The 21,782-nt window shown below is 41.3% G+C and overlaps 1 protein-coding gene across 1 annotated transcript in view; it reads right to left on the bottom strand.

Moving 5' to 3' along the window:
* The window catches only part of LOC140206365 (complement factor H-related protein 5-like), an 85,631-nt gene that overhangs the window by 35,653 nt on the left and 28,196 nt on the right, over positions 1–21,782 (bottom strand). Inside the window, exons 6-8 of the mRNA XM_072274728.1 lie at positions 19,873–20,043; positions 15,781–15,951; positions 10,366–10,521 (exon numbers count right to left, since the gene is read on the bottom strand). Coding sequence (XP_072130829.1) covers positions 10,366–10,521; positions 15,781–15,951; positions 19,873–20,043 — 498 coding nt within the window. The remainder of the gene's footprint in view (positions 1–10,365; positions 10,522–15,780; positions 15,952–19,872; positions 20,044–21,782) is intronic.

A 21,782-nucleotide genomic window follows, 5' to 3' on the forward strand; every position in this document is an offset into this window, starting at 1 on the left:
GTGAAAAACATTTCCAAGCGAGGTTGGAGGCAACATCAGATGCACGACAACTCTGCAGGGTTTGCAGCACATCACTTCCTACAAAGTGAAACCCAATGGCATGAATGGCAATGATGCTTCACTACCAGATGAGCTCAATGCCTTCTATGCCTGCTTTGAAAGAGAGCATCTACTCTAACTACAGCTGTGAAGATCCCTGCTGCACCCGGTGACCCTGTGATCTCTGTCTTGGAGGCCAATATTAGGCTGTTTTTAAGGAGGGTGAATCTTTGCAAGGTGGCAGGGCCTGATGGAATACCTGGTAAGGCTCAGAAAACCTGTGCCAACCAACTGGCGAGATTACTCAAGGACATTTTCAACCTCTCACAGCTATGGCTGGAAGTTCCCACCTGCTTCAAAAAGGCAACAAGGTACCAGTACCGAAGAAGAGTAGGATGAGCTGTCTTAATGACTATCACCCAGTAGAAATCTACAGTGATGAAATGCTTTGAGAGGTTGTGACGAATCTACAGTGATGAAATACTTTGAGAGGTTGATAATGACGAGAATAAACTCTTGCCTCAGTAAGGACGCGGACCCACTGCAAATCTGCAATTTGCCTATTACCACGACAGGTCTACGGCAGATGCAATATCAATGACTCTTTACACGGCCTTAGATCACCTGGATGATATAAACACTAATGTCAGGATGCTGTTCGTTAATGATTGTTCAGCATTTAACACCATCATTCCCAATATTCTGATTGATTCTACAGAATCTGGGCCTCTGTACCTCCCTCTGCAATTGGATCCTCAATTTCCTAACTGTAAGACCACAATCTCTGCGGATTGGTGATAACATATCCTCTTTGCTGATGACCAACACTGGCGTACCACAGAGGTGTGTGCATAACCTACTATACCCATTAGCATGTGGCTAGGTATAGCTCAAAACCATCTATAAATTTGCTGATGATACAACCATTGCTGGTAGAATATCAGATGGAGATGAAAGGGTGTACAGGAGTGAGGTATGCCAACTAGTTGAGTAGTGTCACAGCAAAAACCTTGCACTCAACGTCAGTAAGCCCATAGAGCTGATTGTGGACTTCAGGAAGGGTGAGACGAGGGAACATGAACCAATCCTCATAGAGGGATCAGAAGTGGAGAGAGGGAGCAATTTCAAGTTCCTGGGTTTCAAGATCTCTGAGGATCTAACCTGGTGCCAACATATCGATGCAGCCATAAAGAAGGCAAGGCAGCTGCTATATTTCATTAGGAGCTTGAATAGATTTGATTTGTCACCTAAAACATTTGAAAACTTCTACAGATGTACTGTGGAAAGCATTCTGACAGGCTGCATCACTATTTGGTATGGAGGAGCTGGTACTGCACAAGACTCAAAAAAATCTACAGAAATTTCTAAAATTAGTCAGCTCCATCTTGGGTACTAGCCTCCATAGTATCTAAGACATCTTCAAGGAGTGGTGCCTCAGAAGGCAACGTCCATTATTAAGGACCTCCATCACCCAGGACACACCCTCTTCTCATTGTTACCATCAGGAAGGAACTGCGAAAGCCAGAAGGCACACACTCAGTGATTCAGAAACAGCTTCTTCTGCTCTGCCATACAATTCCTAAATGGACATTGAACCCATGAGCACTATCTTACTTTCTTTAATATATATATTATTTCTGTTTTTGCACCATTTTAATTTATTTAATATATATATATATATATACTTACTCTCACAGCTACCTGAACTATACCTTGTCCCACCCTGTTACTTGTAAAAACGCCATCCTCTTGTCTCAATTCCATCGTCTCTGCCACAACTGCTCCCAGGATGAGAGAACGAAGGAGATGGCCTCCTTTTTCAAAGAAAGGGGCTTCCCTTCCTCCATCAATGCTGCCCTCAACCGCGTCTCTTCCAGTTCACGCACGTCTGCTCTTACCCCATCCTCCCGCCACCCTACGAGAGATAGGGTTCCTCTTGTCCTCACCTACCACCCCACCAGACTATGGCCAGCACATAATTCTCCAAAACTTCCACCACCTCCAACGGGATCCCACCACCAAGCACATCTTTCCCTCCCCGACCTCTGGCTTTCCACAGAGATCATTCCCTTGTCCATTCGAACCTCCCCACTGATCTCCCTCCTGGCACTTATCCTTGCAAGCGGAACAAGTGCTACACCTGCCCCTACACCTCCTCACTCACTACTATTCAGGGCCATAAACAGTCCTTCCAGGTAAGGCGACACTTCAACTGTGAGTCTGTTGAAGTTATATACTGTTTTGTCGGTGCTCCTGGTAAGGCCTCTTGTATATCAGTGAGACACAATGCAGATTGGGAGACCACTTCACTGAGCACCTATCTTCCATCCATCAGTAAAAGTGGGGTCTCCCAGTGGCCACCCATTTTAATTCCACCCCATTCCCATTCGGATATGCCCATCCATGGCCTCCTCCACTATCGTGATGAGCCACACTCAGGTTGGAGGAACAACACCTTATATTCCGTGTGGGTAGCCTCCAACCTGATGGCATGAACATCGACTTCTCAAACTTCCAGTAATGCCCCCCATTCCCCACCACCTTCACCATTTCCCATCCCCTTTTCCCTTTCATACCTTATCTCCTTGCCTGCCTGCCCATCTCCTCCCTCTGGTGCTCCTGCCACCCTTTTCTTTCTTCCATGGCCTTCTGTCTCTTTCACCAATCAACTTCCCTGCTTTTTACTTCATCCTTCCCCCTTGAGGTTTCACCTATCACTTTCTGTTTCCCTCTGCCCTCTCCCCACCTTTTAAATCTACTCCTCAGTTTTTTTTCTCCAGTCCTGCCGAACAGTTTCGGCTCAAAACATCAACTGTACTCTTTTTTTGGTTGCTGCCTGGCCTGCTGAGTTCCTCCAGCATTTTGTGTGTGTTGCTCAGATTTCCGGCACCTGCAGGTTTTCTCTTGTTTACATACTTACTGTAATTGGTTTTCACTCTATATTATCACATATTGCATTGTACTGCTGCTGCTAAGTTAACAAATTTCACAACATAATAAACCTGATTCTGAAAGTAGAGTTGCTGCTGTGCCTTCTTTGTACTAGCACTTTCGTGCCAGTCCCAGGACCGATCCCCTGAGATGATAACACCAAGAAATTTAAAGTTACTGACACTCTCCACCTCTGGTCCCCAAATGAGGACCAGCTCATGGACCAACCGTTTCTTTCTCCTGTAGTCAATAATTAACTCTTTGTTTTTGCTAATTTTGAGTGAGAGGTTTTTGTTGTGGTACCATTCGACCATATTTTCATCTTCCTTCCTATATGCCAATTCATCACCACCTTTGATTTGGCAACTACATTGGTGATGTCAACAAATGGCACTGGAATTGTACTTAGTCTCACAGTTATAATTGTAAAGCAAATAGAGCAGGGGGCTAAGCACACAGCCTTGCAGTGCAGCTCTGTTAATGATGATAGTGGAGGAGATATTGTTGCCAATGCAACATTACTCTGGTCTACAGGTGAGGAAATCAATGATCCAATTGCATAAGGAGGTATCGAGGCCGAGGTCTAGCAGCCTAGTGATTATTGTCAAGGGGATGATAGTGTTGAATACATAGCTGTAATCAACGAAGAGCAGCTTGATGTATACACCTTCATTGGCCAGATATTTCAGAGCTGAGTGAAGATCAAACAAAATAACATCTTATGTTGACCTGTTCTGATGGTGGGCAAGTTGGAAAGGATTGAAGTCACTCCTCAGGCTGGATCTGACATAAATCATGACCAACCTCTCAAGGCACTTCATCACAGTGGATGTAAATGCTGCTGGCTGATAGCCATTGAGACAGGTTTCCACGCTCTTCTTGGGCATGATTGAAGCCTGCTTTAAAAACTGCCAAAATAAGATGTCGAATTGAAAACACTCCAGCCAGTTGATTAGCGTAGGTCTTCAGTACTCGATCAAGTACGTAGACTGGGTTCACACTCCTGAGGGATACTTTCAGATTGGCCTCACAGACTGAAATCACAGTGTCATTGAGGGCTGATTGAGTTATTGAAGGTGTGACCATGTTTTGTTGGTCAAAGCAAGCATAAAAGGCGTTGAGCCCATCTGGGAGTGAAATCTTGTTGTCACATATGTTGCTTGGTTTTGCTTTGCAGGAGGCTTCCTTTACCTCTTCTTTCTAACTCAGCTGTGGCTCTGCTAATGTTGGAGCCTGTTATCTACATTCTGGTGGCGTGTTTTCAGGCCAGTCGGGTGATCTGGTGCCTTGCTGTCTCCGAGAGGGTTCCATGAGGTTGTGATCAGAGCATGCAGCTTGGAGGCCGGGAAGCCAAGAGGTGGGGACGAGCCCATGTTCAACTCTGTCTCTCATCGATTAAAGCTCCAAGGAAGATTGAAATCATGGAAGTGGGTGCGAAGGGTGAGCAAGTGTTCAGCAGCATCTGTCAGCCTCTCGCTCGCTGCTGTAGGAGGATGGTGTCTGTGTGTGACGGTCTCTTTCTCCCTCTTGCTGCTCCCGAGGGAATGTCCTTGCACTCAAGTGGTCTCTCTCTCCTCGATACTGTTGGAGGTTGATGCTGGAGCATGGTTTGTGGATTGTGGACTCTAATTCATGTATGATGTGTTTCTATTTTTACAGATCGCTCCTATTTTTGTGGCTACTTTGGGTGATTTTGAATTAGGGAGTGATTATCAGTGCAGATAATGAACACAGCTGAACTGAATATGCCTTTTAATGTTGTGTTTTATATTCTGTGTTTTCGCTCTCCTTTTGTTGCCGTTTGTGTGTTCTGTTTTTTTTGCATGTGGGGGGGGGAGTTAGTGGGTTGATGTTTTTTTTTTTCAGTGGGTTCCATGGTTTTTCTTTGTTTTGAGATTGTCTGTGAGGAAGACGACTCTCAGAGTTGTATTCTGCATGCATACTTTGATAATAAACGTACTTTGAATTTTCAAATGGCATTCAAGCCCTGGCACAGCTGTTGAGCAGTTTTCTGTGTTTCATATTTTGTCTAGAATTGCAACTTCGCATGTGAAATGACTTTCTGGAGGTCATACCTGGACTTCTTGTCTCTTCCTTGATCGCCAGACCTAAATGCCACTGATCTAGCCCTCAGCAAATTGCATATATCTTTGTTCAATCAGACTTATACTTGGAACTTCCAGTATAAGACTTCACACTTATGAGGATGTTGCCTGGATTAGAGAGCATGTCTTATGACCATTGGCTGAGCAGGGTAGGGCTTTTCCTTTATGTGTGAAAGATTATCAGAGGTGACTTGATGGATGTGTACAAGATGATAAGAGGTATAGATCAAGTGGTTAGCCAGAGACTCTTTCCCCCCAGGCTGGTAATGGCCAATACAAAGGGGAACAAACTTAAGGCGATTGGAGGAAAGTATAGGAGGGATGTCGGAGGTATGTTTTTTATATACAGGGCGTGATGGGTACATGGACATTTAAGAAACTCTTAGATAAGCACATGGATGATAAAAAAACATGGAAGACTATGTAGGAGGGAAGGGTTAGATTGATCTTAGGGTAGGATAAAAAGTTAGCACAATGTGTGGACCAAAGGGCCAGTACTGTGTCATAATGTTCTGTGTTTCTATGGAATCATCTCAATATCATGGAGTCACAGGAGACTGCGGCTGCTGCAATTGGGAGCCAAAAACGAGCTGATAGACCAATTCAGCAAGCCAAGAATAAGACGTTGGTGAGACCTAATTTGGAGTAACATGTGCAGTTTTGGTCACCTACCTATGGAAAAGATATTAATAGGATTGGAAGAGTGCAGAGAAAATTTATAAGATATTGTTAGGACTTGAGGACATAAGTTATAGGGAAATGTTGAATAGGTTAGGATTTTATTCCCCTGAGCATAGGAGAATGAGAAGAGATTTGATAGAGGTATACAAAATTATGAGGGATATAGATAGGGTAAATATAACCTGGCTTGTTCCGCTGAGGTTGTGTGAGGCTAGAACTACAGGTCACGAGTGACTGGTGAAAGGTGAAATGTTTAAGGGGAACATGAGGAGGAACTTCTTCACTCAGAGGCTGGTGAGCATGTGGAGTGGGCTGCCAGCAGAAGTGGTGGATGCGGGTTTGATTTCAACACCTAAGATAAATTTGGACAGGTGCATAGATAGGAGAGGTATTGGGGGGGGGGGGTGGGAAGCTATGGTCCAGGTGCAGGTCAATGTGACTAGGCAGAATAATAGTTGGACATGAACTAGATGGGCCAGAATGCCTATTACTGTTCTGTAGTGTTCTAAGACTTTAGGACTCTAAGAATAATCTATGGAGCAAAATGGACAGTCAATGATTCCGTCACAGTGCCATGCTTTATAATTGTCTGTGGTGTACAGGTATGAGAGAGCACCCTTTCAGTCATTAGTGTTGATGGTGGCTCCATGACATCTTGTGCCACTGGGTTAGATGTGATCAAGCAAACCTCCTCCTCCATCTGCTGATGAATCAGTACTTCTCTTGGCTGAGCAACACCAGAAGGAGCATTGAACGTGCAAGGATTCAGATGGTACCAAGGATGGGGTGTTTAATATCCATCACCAAGAGTGACTAGGCAGGAACACCAGACTAACTTAGCCAAATGCTGAAGGACATAGCTTCCTGAGTGTGTCTGCACCAGGCTGTGTGTCCACCAACACCAAGGGTTAAAACAGTTGACGTGTTCTTTAACTATCTACCTGGGGAAGGTGCAGTTGTCCATGAGAGCTTTGGTAAAAATGACAAGTTGTGCAGTACTTGTGGAGATAAGGTCCCATCTTCACTCCGAGGACACCTTCCATTGTGTTGTGGCATAACAGAAGTGCTAGAGGGCATAGACTTAGAATGGATTTGCTATCTTAAACTGCAGATCCACGAAACACTGTGGACCATCAGCCACTGCAGAGAAATACATTAACACAATCTATTACTGCTATGTCCCACACTATCATTGTTATCCAGCCAGGAGATCAACCTAGGAGTGCAGAAAGGCCTGCTGAAAGCAGTACTATGCAGAACTAAAGATGAGATACCAGCCTTGTGAATCCGTCATGGTAAAGAACTGTAGACTAAACTCTAGAAACAGAGGAACACTGACAGAGCCATGTAATCTCACGACCAAATGACCAGATCAAAGGTCTGCAGAACATCTTCTCACGAATGGTGATAAGTAATAGTCAACAGGAGAAGGAGGCTCCTAGTGCTGTATATTCCTTTCTTCAATGAAGCGAGACCCAGCATGCAAGTGCCAAAACAAAGGATCAATCATCCCGTTCCCATTCATCCAGGAATTCCAAATGGCTGATCCATTTCGAATTTCTGCAGATAGTGCCAAAGATAGTCTCCAATCCAAGAGATATCAGAAAGTAGGTGAGAGTTCAGAAGCATCAAACCACACTCATAACAGACGACAACTCACCATAAAATTGAAGAACTACATGTACATTTAACCAAGATGTTCTAGTTCAAAAGACGTGACAAATTTTTCAGGCGTTCTCATCTCAGAAAGCAGACAAATTCAACCCAGATAATTCCCAACCAATCAGTCTGTATTTGGTCATCAGAAAAGCTATGGAACTTCTGCTTGACAGTGCTAACATCTACTTATCGACAATCTGCTATCCAGTTTATGTTTCATAAATGTCACTATTCCACTGACATAGCACGCTGTCTAAGGCAGCAGGAGAGATTTACCAGACCCCTTTAATAATTCTCATTTTGAGTTTTTACATCATTATATGCCATTATCATTTCTGTGAATGAGTAATAGTTATGGTTCAAACCAAGAAAGGGCTAGAGTGAGCATATTTCTTGCACAAAGTTCAGCCTCATTAGCCATGGACATTGAAAGTCTCGGAGAGTGCCTAAAAATTGTTGAATGCTGTGTTCGTGAATATTTCCAATTGCATTTCCTTAAGTGCTGCATTATGAAACTCTCAGCTATTATAGAATTTGGGAATAATTTTTAAAAGCAAATGCCAGTCCATGTAAATATAATGATGTGGATAGGAAGAGAGATGAAGTTCTGCAAAGTGAGTTCAAAGTTAAAGGGCAGGACCTCCAGGGTTCTGATCTCAAGGTTGCTCCTCATGCCACGTGGTAGTGAGGCCAGAAATAGGAAGATTATACAGTTTAACATGTGGCACATGAATACGTGTAGGAGAGAGGGCATCAGTTTTTTGAATCATTGGGTTCTCTTCCAAGGAAGGTGCGACCTGTTCAGAAGAGACGGCTTGCACCTAAACTGGAAGGAAACTAATATCCTAGCAGGAAGGTTTGCTGGTGATGACATGGGGGGGGGGGGGCGCGGGAAGAGGTGGGGTTAGACTAGAGTTGTAGGGGGGATGGGAACCAAAGTATCAGAACAGATAGTGGAGAAATTGTGGAGACAGATGTTGTTAAGGCCTCATACAAAGTCAGGGATCAAAAGGTTGGGCATGGTGTGACTAATGTCCTGAGCTGCATATATTTCAATACAAGACATATTGTAGGAAAGGCAGATGAGCTCAGGGTATGGATCAACCCATTGAATTAGTAGCTATTTGTGAGACTTGGTTCCAGGAGGGGCAGGACTGGCAGCTTAATATTCCGGGGTTCCATTGTTTTAGGCACAACAGGGCAGGAGGGATTAAAGGGCGGAGGGGTGGCATTACTAGTCAGGGAAAGTGACTCAGTGCTCAGTCCAACATGTCAGTCAGTCAGACTGAGAGGTTGTCTAGTAAGTCTTCCTGGGTGGAACTGATCAATAAGAAAGATACGACCACGTTAATGGGGTTACGTTATTGACCACCCAACAGTCCACAGGATTTCGAGGAACATGTCTGTAGAGAGATTGCAGACTGTTGCATGAAACATACAGTAGGTTATTTGAAATTCCAACATATTGACTGGGACTCCTGTACTGTAAAAGGACTATATGGAATAGAGTTTGTCAAATGTGTTATAGAGGAAGAGGTAATTGTTGTCTTGTGGCAAATTAGGGTGGATAAATCCACAGGGCCTGACAAGATGTTCCCTCAGACTCTGTGGGAGGCTAGTGAAGACATTGCAGGGGCCCTAGCAAAGATATTTAAATCATCATTATTGACAGTTGAGGTACTGGAGGGTCGGAGGATAGCTAATGTTTTTATGTTGTTTAAAAAAGGCTCTAAAAATAAACCAGGAAATTTAGACCAGTGATGGTAAAGTTATTGGAAGATATCCTAAGGGACCCAATATTCAAGAATTTGGATAAAGATGGACTGATTAGGAATAGCCTGCATAACTTTGTGTGTGTTGGATCATGTCTAACCAATCTTGTAGAGTTTTTTGAGGAAGTTACCAGAAAGGTTGATGAAGGCAAAGCAGTGGATATTGTCTATATAGACTTTAATAAGGTATTTGACAAATTCTCACACGGGAGGTTGGTCAAGAAGGTTCTGTCGCTCAGTATTCAAGATGATGTAAGGAAATTGGATTAAACATTGACTTCGTGGGAGGAGCCAGAGAATGGTGGTTGCTGGGACTGGAGGACTTGGGTTATAAGGAACAATTGAATAGGTTTGGAGTTTATTCCTTGGAGCATAGTAGATTGAGGAGAGATTTGATAGAGGTATACGCAATTATGAGAGGTATGGCTGAGGAAAGACAAGCAGACTTTTTCCACTGAGGGTGGGTGTGACTACAACTAGAGGTCATGGGTTAAGGGTGAAAGGTGATAAGTTTAAGGGGAATACGAGGGGAAGGTAAGAGGGGTACAGTCGATACTTCTGCTGCTGCTTATGCGTGGAGGGCCGAGGGTGGCTTTGGAGTTCTGATGTTTCTGTTACTCATTCTTCGGGGTATACTGTCTACTGTATACATTCTCTGATATTAAATTGAAATGGAACTATTTGAAACTTCTTCACTCAGGGTCATGAGAGTGTGTAACAAGTTGCCAGTGCAAGTTGTGCATGAAAGTTCAATTGCACTGTTTAAGACAAGTTTGGATAGGTACATGGATGATAGGAGTAGGGAGACCTAGGGTCCCGGTGCAGGTCGATGGGACTAGGCAGTTTCAATAGTTCAGTCTGGACTAGGTGAGCTGAAGGGCTTATTTCTGTGCTAAACTTGTCTATGACTCCATAACTAGAAATTAAAAAATAAGATTCTGTAGATATTTTTATTTCCCATGTATGTATATGATTAGGGATAACTTAAGATATACATCTCCTTTTAATTGACAATGTGCTAATTACTCCCTCATTTGAAGGACTCCAACAGTTTTATGTAAGCAGACTGATTAAGATTTTATTCAGTGAAATATCAAATATTTGTTTATACCAGATTTAAAAATCATTTATTTTATTTTATCATTTCCCATGGACCAATGAAAAAAAAGGACACATACCAGTGCATTTAAGAGGGGGTTTCCATCCATTTTCTGTGCATATAGAATTGTGTGACGATCTATCAGCACGGCATCTATATTGTATCCAGTCTCCAATTCGTTTTGCCCATGGATTCGGGGAAATAATTGCATCTATTTCTATGTGGCATCTGATTTCTGAGGACAGTCATATAACATTATCAAATGTTATTGTTGAATTGTTCATGGCATTGCAACCAAAACAAGTCTAATAATTGAATGATCCTCCCATTGTCAAAAACACAACTTCTATTCTCTGAATGAGATTATGCTTAAGAATATCTTCAAACTTCTCCTATAAATGTTCCAGAAATTCCATGTCTAGAATACAGAGTAAAATAAAAACAGAAACAAACAAACCCATTCATAAGCATCATTTGATAATGCTGTAATTACCATTCTTTCCTGGGAGATTTTATTTAGTAAGTTGAAATGAAACATATGGCCACTTGCTCATGGTGTGTAATGTGTATGAGTTTGGTTTTTTTTATCCATCTCGTTCTACATCTCTGTTTTCTATTTGCTATTTTCTTCTTGCTCTGCCTTTTACTTTCTTTGAGGTGAGGGAGAATGCTAGAATTGGATATGACACAAAAAGTGCCAACAGTGTTTAGGAAGAAGTTGAAGGAAACCATGGCTCTCCATGGACACAGGTTTTGTATTAGGTAACCAGTCTTCTAAATATATATGAAAGAGAATTTTAATAATGACAGGAACTCGCCAAGTGGAATCAGCAAATTGCCAGCACTTAAGTGTTAGGGTTCATGCCTGGATTCAGGCGCAGGAAAACACAGAGACTCAGAATAACTGAATTAAACTCAGAGTTTAATTAAACAAGTAAAGCAAGGACACAGAGAACAGAAAACCTCGATCAGAAAAACTCCAAACTGGAGTCAATATTGGCTGAGCACTGAGGGGAGAGCGTTGCCTCTTTAAATCTCAGTGCACGAAAAAAATTCATGCCCTACTAACTAACCCGCAAAAATCAGACAAAACAATAAACTCAAAAAGTCAAACAAGAGTACAAGTTAATGAAGGCCCAATGCCAGGCCAACAAGCCTCCACCTAAATGCAAATTATACAAAGACAAAACATCAGTCAAACAAAAACCGAACCTATTAAATTTAACACCTGCAAGGTCATGGCAAAATCAGAAACCATTACAACAGCCACAATGTGAAGCAAAGCAATTATTGATACTCTAATCAAGAAATAAAAACAATGAAACTGTTTAAAAAAAAAACATGAACCCTCAGAAAACATGATTAATAACCCGAGGTTGTGACATTTATGCCTTCAAACAGGCTGCCCATCTTAAAGAAAGGTGGAAAATGAAACGGTTTGGTTTGGAATGGATCTGAAGGGAAGGCAGTAAAAATAAGAAGGATAGATTTAAACAATAGAGAAATATCAAAAGCACAACAAGCAAAATTGGCTGGATTAGTATAATCTTAAGGACATGTATCGTTGCTCATTCAGTGACCTGCACTGCAGACCATCCACATAGTACTTGACAATGGTGGAAGTGTATGTCCAAAACACAGGCTGAGTTTTTTGGGGGGGGGGGGGGGGAGAGAGAGAGAGAGAGAGAGAGAGAGAGAGAGAGAGAGAGAGAGAGAGATATGCAATTTCCAATGTTAATTTATGTTCACCATTAAAAATATAATTTCAATTAAAGAAAATCGTTCATGTACTAACTTCCAGAATCTTTCATCATGTTTTGTTGATAAAGGGTCTTTAATTGAATAAAACATTCCAAAATTCACTATCACTATTTGACACCAAGTCAAACAAGAAGATAATGGGAAAATTTTGATCAGATCACAGTGACAAAAATAATCTTAAGAAGTGAAGAGTTGGAAAGGATTTCAAGAGCTCTTGGTCTCGTCATGACTGTCAGTGATGGAGCACTTGAAAACTTATAAGGGACATGCATATGAAGGCATTGAATGTACGCAAGATTCTCATTGCACGTTTTGTACCCTTCCGCACAGAACGGGGAATTATATCGGTGTACTAGTTACGTTGAACAGCGATGAAGCACTGTATGGGATAAAAATGATACTTGACAAACTGAAAACGTAAAAATCTGTTGGTCTGTAAATCTGAACCAAAATTATAAAATGCTGAAAACACTTTGCACCTGTGTAAAGGGAAACAGGTATAACATTTCAGGTCATAAGAACTGGGACTAGGAGGAAAAAACAAGTTTACACTGCAGAGATGAGGTTGGGTAGGGAGGAATGACAGATACAGGGAGGGACCAATCTGTGACTTGTCAGGACCAGGATAGCAATGAGAATGAGTTGTAAATGGGGCAGTTGGAGGGTGACAAGTATCTGTCTTGGTTTATGCAAATAGCAGTTCAGAGTGTCAAACACAGAGGGGAAGAAATCTGAGCTGATTTTACAGGTCAGCTGATATGATGAAATGGCCATTTTGGTACAGATAGAGGAAGTGAATTATTGGAAGTTGGAGAATCCGATAGTGAGCCTGGAAGTCCTGCAATGTGCCCATGGAAAGACAAATTATTAAGTTATTTATGATATCTGAATGTGAATAAATCCATATGAAATGGACAAAATTATATAGGCACTGATTATAGATTTTCAATCATCGCAGGCTGCAGCAGTGATGCGAGACACGCATGCTGGTGTACAAAAATAAAAAGGAATAGATCACAGATCAGTTTCATTTCACTGGTGCAAATGGTTATAGTTAATTCTCAAGCACTGTATGATTTATTTAAGGAAATACATATCATGCATGGACTTATTAAGGAGAAGTGGTTCATATACCCTTTGAGGAGTTCACAAGTTGTGTAGGTGAGAGTAATGATTTCGAAGTAGTGCAAATGGATTTTTACCAAGGCTTTTGAGAAATGGCTACATTGAAGATCGTTAAAATATGAAACCCTATAGGATCTAAGGAAAGTGACAAATTAGATCCAAAAATGATCCGTAGCAAGGAGCAAATGTTTTGTGAGTGGAAAGTTGTTGACAACGGAGTTCCATTGCTTTTTTAAATATATGTTGATGTTTTAAGGAGAATGAAAAAACAATTTGCAGATGATGCAAGAAAATATGCCATGCTTGAAAGTGAGCAGAATTGCATTAGGTTGTAAGAAAATATTGATGGTTTAGTCAATTAGGCAGAAAAGTGGTGAATGGAAGTTACTAATACATTTGAGAAGGTGCAATCAGATAAAGGAATACAAGAGAGGACATTGAATATTGAGGAGGAACACTTTGTCTAAGACAAATGGATAGATCAAAAAAGAAGGCATGCAGTTGTGCAGAACAGAAGTAAGCCCTTCATCACACCACATAAAAAGATTTGGGTAGTTTATTTGGCAAAGAAACAGTGGTCGTCCGTGCTATTAAAATGCTCTATGATCAAACAAATCCTTTCTGGTAGATGATATTTTTTAGTGCCAGATATGGATGGATAGCCTTTTAATTATATGTGGTTCTTCTGTACAAATCTTCTGATTGCTCCATGCACAAAGTGTTACAATTCTCAAGGCTTTGTGCAATAACATCATGAATGATATTCTGTAATTTTTATTTTGAGATGCAAATAAATTAAATGCTACTCACTTTAAACTTGCAGATACTGTGACATATTGTTTGGATAGTGATTCCAATTATGCAATCTAATCTAGTTGAGTCAGTGGTGAAGAAGGTGAATGCAATGTTGGCATTCATTTCTAGAGGAATAGAGTATAGGAGCAGGGATGTGATGTTGAGGCTCTATAAGGCACTGGTGAGACCTCACTTGGAGTACTGTGGGCAGTTTTGGTCTCCTTATTTAAGAAAGGATGTGCTGACGTTGGAGAGGGTACAGAGAAGATTCACTAGAATGATTCCAGGAATGAGAGGGTTAACATACGAGGAACGCTTGTCCGCTCTTGGACTGTATTCCTTGGAGTTTAGAAGAATGAGGGGGGACCTCATAGAAACATTTCGAATGTTGAAAGGTATGGACAGAGCAGATGTGGCAAAATTGTTTTCCATGATGGGGGAGTCTAGTACGAGAGGGCATGACTTCAGGATTGAAGGGCGCCCATTCAGAACAGAAATGTGAAGAAATTTTTTTAGCCAGAGGGTGGTGAATCTATGGAATTTGCTGCCACAGGTGGCAGTGGAGGCCAAGTCATTGGGTGTATTTAAGGCAGAGATTAATAGGTATCTGAGTAGCCAGGGCATCAAAGGTTATGGTGAGAAGGCAGGGGAGTGGGACTAAATGGGAGAATGGATCAGCTCATGATAAAATGGCGGAGCAGACTCGATGGGCCGAACGGCCGACTTCTGCTCCTTTGTCTTATGGTCTTATGGTCTAATCTTTCAACCAATTCATTAGATTGGTGCCTACCTAATTATTTTGACATTTATTCAAGTTTGAAATCAAGCCATCTTTAGCAAAGTCAGTCTTTATTGCCAGTGAGAAGATGGTAGTTGAGCTGGGTTCTCAAACTGCAGTGGTCTTCTGGGGAAGATACTTCAGTAATCCTTTTGTGGAGGGAGTTCGGGATTTAGACAGAAGAATGCACAATAAATGAAGGTTTATTTCCAATGCATTAAAAATGTAGGAGAACCTGCACATGGTGGTGCTGATATGCACCTGCAGTCCTTGTTCTTTCTTATGGTAAAGGCCAAGGACTTGGGAAGTGCCCAAGGGAATAACTCAAGATAGCAGAAGACTATATTGATGAAATCTCAGGAGCAAGCTAAGTTGGGTCATCTATTCAGCACTTCCATTTGTACATAATTACAAAGACAACCAAGTTTAATACAGCAATCTAGGAAAGGAGTGCAAACATCAATAGGCATTCTCACTTCTGACATAATGTTGTAATGAAAGCCATTGACATATTGGCTGAAGATTGATGGCCCAATGAGACTATTTTACAGTAATGTCCGGGGGCAGGTCTTAGGTCTTGATTGACCTCCAACAAGCACAACAGTTTTCTCTTGTGCATATCTTTGTGCAAATTTATTCAAATCTTGAGAATTATTTTCAGATAACAGATTAAAGCATTTTTACAGAATATGAAAATCATCAATTATCTTGTCACTTGGATAAATCCAAAGCCAAGATAAATAGATATCAATTGATGTAAATGGTACAGGGTGGACAATGCTCAAAAGAGTCTGTTTTTAACCACCTTTACATTAAAGTAACCTTCTTCAGCATATTACACCAAATATTTTAGCATAATATGTCATTGCATATTGTGGAAGATATTTATTTTTAAGTTAACCTGATAAAATACACATCTTGATAAATTGATGTAATAATATAATGTATTTTATGGAATGTGGGCAAGCCACATGACCTGTGTTCATTTTGACTAATTAGTGATGTATTAATAAATAAAAGTTAAAAGTTAATTACCTACACAGCTTGGACTTGGTGTCAATCCTTGCTCTTCACACCGAACTTGATTTGATACTAGAGGTTTATAATTTCTGTTACAAACAAATTCCACCGTTTCTTTATGGGAAAATATCCACTTGGTGGTTTCAAAATGACCATTTTCTATTGGTGGTCTTGAACATACTATTGCTGAAATACAAGAATGTTAGGCTTTGAACTGGAAACTGGCAGTAGTATCTGAACATTTGCATTTCTTTTGATCATTTTGATTAAAGGCAATGAAAATTGCTCGGATGGATGTTCATTATATCAATGGGACCAATACATAAAATAATTGACTACAATAACTTTCAGTTACCACTGCTATTATTTAGAAGATATTGTGATGGAACACAACGGGTGGAACTAAAACTTTGTGCAAAATGAATGCAAGGAAATCAGCAATCTTTTTTACACTGGTCTAGATTTAAATTCTAATTGAAGTCAGCAGTTTATTTAATGATGTGACAATAATTGCAGTGATTCAGTCAAATAGCTACAGTAATATTCTGACATTGGCTAACTAGAGTCAAAGGATTTGATTTGGCTCTTATTCCCCCCCTTGCCCAACTGATGCCTACCAGGAATTTTCACTGATAAATTTAGATTTTACTTCCCAGGAAGCTTTTATGAAGAAAACAACTGTAAACATTTAAAATTAAACAGGTTGTACTAGGCACATACGTCATGAGTCATACACAGAGAAAATACACTGAATGATAAAATATGGGAACCAGAGCACTAGAGCAGATAGTGGAGTGGTTGTGAGGAAAGATGTTGTTAAGCCTCCATGCAAAGTTAGGAATCAAAAGGTTAAGCATGGTGGGGCTAATTTTCTGAATTGTGTATATTTCAATGCAAGAAGTACAGAGAATGAGCTTAGGGCATGGATCAGCAAGTGGACATTGTAAATATTCATGGGAAATGGTTGCAAGAGGGTCAGAACTGGACCTCAATATTCCTGAGATCCATTGTTTTAGACATGATAGAGCGGAAGATACTAAAGGGGAGGTGTGACATTACCAGACAGGGAAAATGACACAGCAGTGCTCAGTCAGGACAGGCTCGACTACTTGTCTACTGAGGCTATATGGGGGTAACTGAGGAATAAGAAAGTATGACCATATTAATGGGATTATATTAAAGACCATCCAACAGTCAGAGAGATGTAGGGGAGCAAATTTGTAGAGAGATCGCAGACTGTTGCCAGAAACAAGGTTGTGATAGTAGGTGATTTTAACTTTCTGTATATTGACTGGAATTCCCATTCTGTAAAAGGACTGGATGGGATAGAGTTTGTCAAATGTGTTCAGGAATGTTTCCTTAATCAATACACAGAGATCCCAACTAGAGAGGGTGCAATACTAGACCTCCTATAAGGGAATGAGACAAGGCAGGTGATAGAAGTTTGTGTAGGGGACACTTTGCATCAAGTGATCATAATGGCTTTAGTTTCGAGGTAGTTATGGAGAAGGATAGGTCTGGACACTGGGTTCATCAGACGTCAACAAAGGGTCAGAAACTGCTTTCAGTGCCTACAGGAAAGATGTCAGTAAGATTGAAAGTGTGCAGAGAAGATTTACAAGGATGTTGCCAAGACTTGAGGACCTGAGTTAAAGGGAAGGTTGAATAGGCTTGGACTTTACTCCCTGGAGTATAGGAGAATGAGGGGAGATTTGATAGAGGTATACAAGTTTCTGAGGGATATAGATAGGTAAGTGGCAGCAGGCTTTTTCCACTGAGGCTTGGTGAGACTACAAATGGAGGTCATGCTTTACAGATGAAAGGTGAAATGGTTAAGGAGAACATGAGGAGGAACTTCTTCACTCAGAGGGTGAAGAGAGTGTGGAATGAGTTGCCAGTGGAAGTGGTGAGTGCAGGTTCAATTTCAACATTTAAGAGAAATTTGGATAGGTACATGGAAGGAAGGGGTATGGAGGACTATGGTTTGTGTGCAGTTCGATGGGACTGGACAGATTAATAGTTTGGCATGGACTAGATGGGCTGAAGGGTTTTTATCAGTGCTGTAGTGTTCTATAACTCTATGTATCACTCAGATGTATGGAAGCGATGGAAGTACTTCAATATTGGGCTCTCTGCCATGACATTGACAGGGAATGTTTTGGCCCCAGCTCTTGGTGTTACCCACATCAGCAGTGGTGTCATTTGCCACTTGCCACTGGCAAACCAAGTGTATGTTAGCAGGTGGTGTCTATGGATGTTTCAGATAGATAAGAGAGACAAGCAAAGCCATACTCTTCTCTGACCTACCTATAATTATTTTGCCACCCAGTCTGTGTTGCAATTCAATTATAGTCTAAGAACCAGATCCCAAGAAAAAATTACCTTCTACAAGCAACACACATCAAAGTTGCTGGTGAAAGCAGCAGGCCAGCAGCATCTCTAGGAAGAGGTACAGTGGACGTTTCAGGCCAAGACCCTTCATCAGGACCAACTGAAGGAAGAGCTAGTAAGAGAATTGAAAGTGGGAGGGGGAGAGAGAGATCCAAAATGATAGGAGAAGACAGGAGGGGGAGGGATGGAGCCAAGAGTTGGACAGGTGATTGGCAAAAGGGATATGAGAGGATCATGGGACAGGAGGCCCAGGGAGAAGGAAAAGGGGGAGGGGGGGGAAACCCAGAGGATGGGCAAGGGGTATAGTCAGAGGGAAAAAGGAGAGAGAGAGAAAGAATGTGTGTATATAAATAAATAACGGATGGGGTATGAGGGGGAGGTGGGGCATTAGCAGAAGTTAGAGAAGTCAACGTTCATGCCATCAGGTGGGAGGCTACCCAGATGGAATATAAGGTGTTGTTCCTCCAATCTGAGTGTGGAGGCTGTGGATAGACATGTCAGAGTGGGAATGGGATGTGGAATTAAAATGTGTGGCCACTGGGAGATCCTGCTTTCTCTGGTGGACAGAGCGTAGGTGTTCAGCAAAACGATCTCCCAGTCTGCATCGGGTCTCGCCAATATATAGAAGGCCACATCGGGAGCACTGGACGCGGTATATCACCCCAGCCGACCCACAGGTGAAGTGTTGCCTCACCTGGAAGGACTGTCTGGGGCCCGGAATGGTGGTAAGGGAGGAAGTGTAAGGGCATGTTTAGCACTTGTTCTGCTTACAAGGATAGGTGCCAGGAGGGAGATCAGTGGGGAGGGATGGGGGGGACAAATGGACAAGGTTACAGTAGAGGAGGCCGTGGATAGACATGTCAGAATGAAGCCACACTCAGGTTGGAGGAACAACACCTTATATTCCGTCTGATGGCATAAACATTGACTTCTCTAACTTCCGCTAATGCCCCACCTCCCCCTCGTACCCCATCTGTTATTTATTTATATACACACATTCTTTCTCTCACTCTCCTTTTTCTCCCTCTGTCCCTCTGACTATACCCCTTGCCCATCCTCTGGGTTTCCCCCCCTCCCCCTTTTCCTTCTCTCTGGGCCTCCTGTCCCATGATCCTCTCATATCCCTTTTGCCAATCACCTGTCCAGCCCTTGGCTCCATCCCTCCCCCTCCTGTCTTCTCCTATCATTTTGGATCTCCCCCTCCCCCATTCAAATCTCTTACTAGCTCTTCCTTCAGTTAGTCCTGACGAAGGGTCTCAGCCTGAAATATCGACTGTACCTCTTCCTAGAGATGCTGCCTGGCCTGCTGCGTTCACCAACAACTTTGATGTGTTTTGCTTGAATTTCCAGCATCTGCAGAATTCCTCGTGATTACCTTCTACATGGTCTGTTTCACTATTGGAACAACTGAAAACAGAAGTTAAGCAATTTCTGCTAAAGGCCATAACTTGCTGTCTTTGTTAAGGCAATATTGGTATTAAATGTAAGGATACCACTTTGTTTAATTTGCATCATAAGGCTCTGTGGGACTGAGGACAGGATGGTGAAGGACTATGATCAGTACTGTATCCAGGTACAGAATAAAAATTACATTTTCTTTCAACCTTTGTACAATTCAGGGCCAAGTGCCATATAGTCTATAGTCCAAGAAATGATGTCTTCTGACAAATAAATTAATCAAAATAAGCACACAATTATATAAACTAATCTACTTACGTGTACATAACGGTGGTGGACTCCATCCGGACTCGGTACATGTGGTTGATCGAAGACCAGAAGGCTTAAAATTACGATTGCAGGTGTACGATAATTTTTCGAGATATCTAAATTCCTCATTCTCAGTCTTCACATTTGCATTGTGTATATCTGGTCTCTTACATTTTAATTCTAAAAATTCAAAAGTATTAAAAATATTTTGTACTGGCTTTCATTGCAATTTCTTGAAAATATTATAACCAAAGTAATAACTATATTGTATGTTAAAGGAGGGAATGGACATGTCAATGATTAATGTATCAATTTTAATCATATCATACTCTTCGATTACAAAAATTTAATGGATTTGCAATAACAATACGAATCGTGTAAAGTTGAAAAAGGTTTACATTATAACAACACACATAACATGCTGGAGGAACTCAGCCAGCCAGTCAGTATCTATGGAAAACAGTAAACAGTCAACGTTTCAGGCCAAGAGCATTCATCAGAACTGGAGAAAAAAGGTGGGGTCAGAGTAAGAAGATGGGGAGAGGGGAAGTAGAAAAACAAGGTAGTAGGTGATAGGTGCAATTGGGAGGAGGGAGCGGGAGGGGTGAAGTAAAGAGCTAGGAGGTTGATTGGTGAAAGACATAAAGATCTGTAGAAGGGGGAATCTGATAGGAGAGGACAGAAGGCCGTGGAAGGAAGGGAAGGGGGAAGAGTATCCCCTTTGTTACATTATAACAATCTCTGATCAATCTATCCACAAAAAAAGGCAAAGAACTAAAATTTGATCACATACTGTTTTTTGGCATATTCAGTGTCAAACCGGAAAACAGGTGACCAACTGTGAGGTGCAAGACTGATTTAAACTTTACTCTTGTTTTTTTGGATGAGCATTTCTCATTATTCCAATGTTCACTTGCCCACAGTTTGGGTTTCATTTTTGCATGGAACACAATGGGATGAAGAGTTGTTAGTGAAAAAGTGAGGCAATGGCAGGAGGAAAGGGCAAAGTAAAGTTTGCAAATTTCCTCACAAAGTCAGCAAAAAGACCTATTGGTCTCAAACAATAAGAAACAGGGAAAGTAAGGAAATGGCAGAACAGTTAAACATGTACTTTAGTTCTGTCTTCACCTAGAAGGTAAGTACTCTCCTAGGTACAGTATGTCACGGAACAAAGGATTTAGTGGCAGGGAGAAAATGAAGCCAATAATTATAACCAAAGAAATTGTGTTAAATAATTAATGGAAGTTGCATATCCCAAGAACCTCATATCCTTTGTTCCAGATTTCTAAATCAAGTGGCTCTGCAAATAGTGGAAAATGCTACAATCTGTTAAAAAAACACACACAATTAAAAGAACAATTAGAAAGATTTTAATTGAATTGGACAAAATCACCATGGATTTCTGGAATTAATCAATCTGTTGTGTTATTTTAAGGATGGAATTTGCGAAATGGATAAGGTAAAGCAAGAAGATGTGGTGTGTTTGAATTTTCAAAAAACATTTGATGAGTTTCCCCAAAAGAAGTTACTAAAACACATGGAATTGATGCATTAAATTGAATTCATTGACAATTAACTGATTGACAAGAAAAATGGGTCAATTTGCAAGTGCCAAACAGTGATGCTATGCTACTCACAATAGATGTTAATACTTTGGATGATGGAACTAAGTGCATGATCTCCCAGTTCTGCAGGTGACGTGGAGTTGAGGAAAGGTTGAGATGTGAGGAGAGTGCAAGTTATCTTGAATGTGATTTAGAAAAGTTGAAATAGTGGGCAGATGCAGTTAAATGTGAACAAGTACGGAGTTGTCACTCTCAGAAGAGAAAGGCAAATGATCTGAAAGGTAATAACACACGGTAAATGGCAGATATGATAATCTCTTTGTGCCTTTGCATTCCAACAACTGCGACCACATG

The sequence above is a fragment of the Mobula birostris genome, chromosome 12 (genome assembly GCF_030028105.1).
Source record: "Mobula birostris isolate sMobBir1 chromosome 12, sMobBir1.hap1, whole genome shotgun sequence".
NCBI lineage: Eukaryota > Metazoa > Chordata > Chondrichthyes > Myliobatiformes > Myliobatidae > Mobula > Mobula birostris.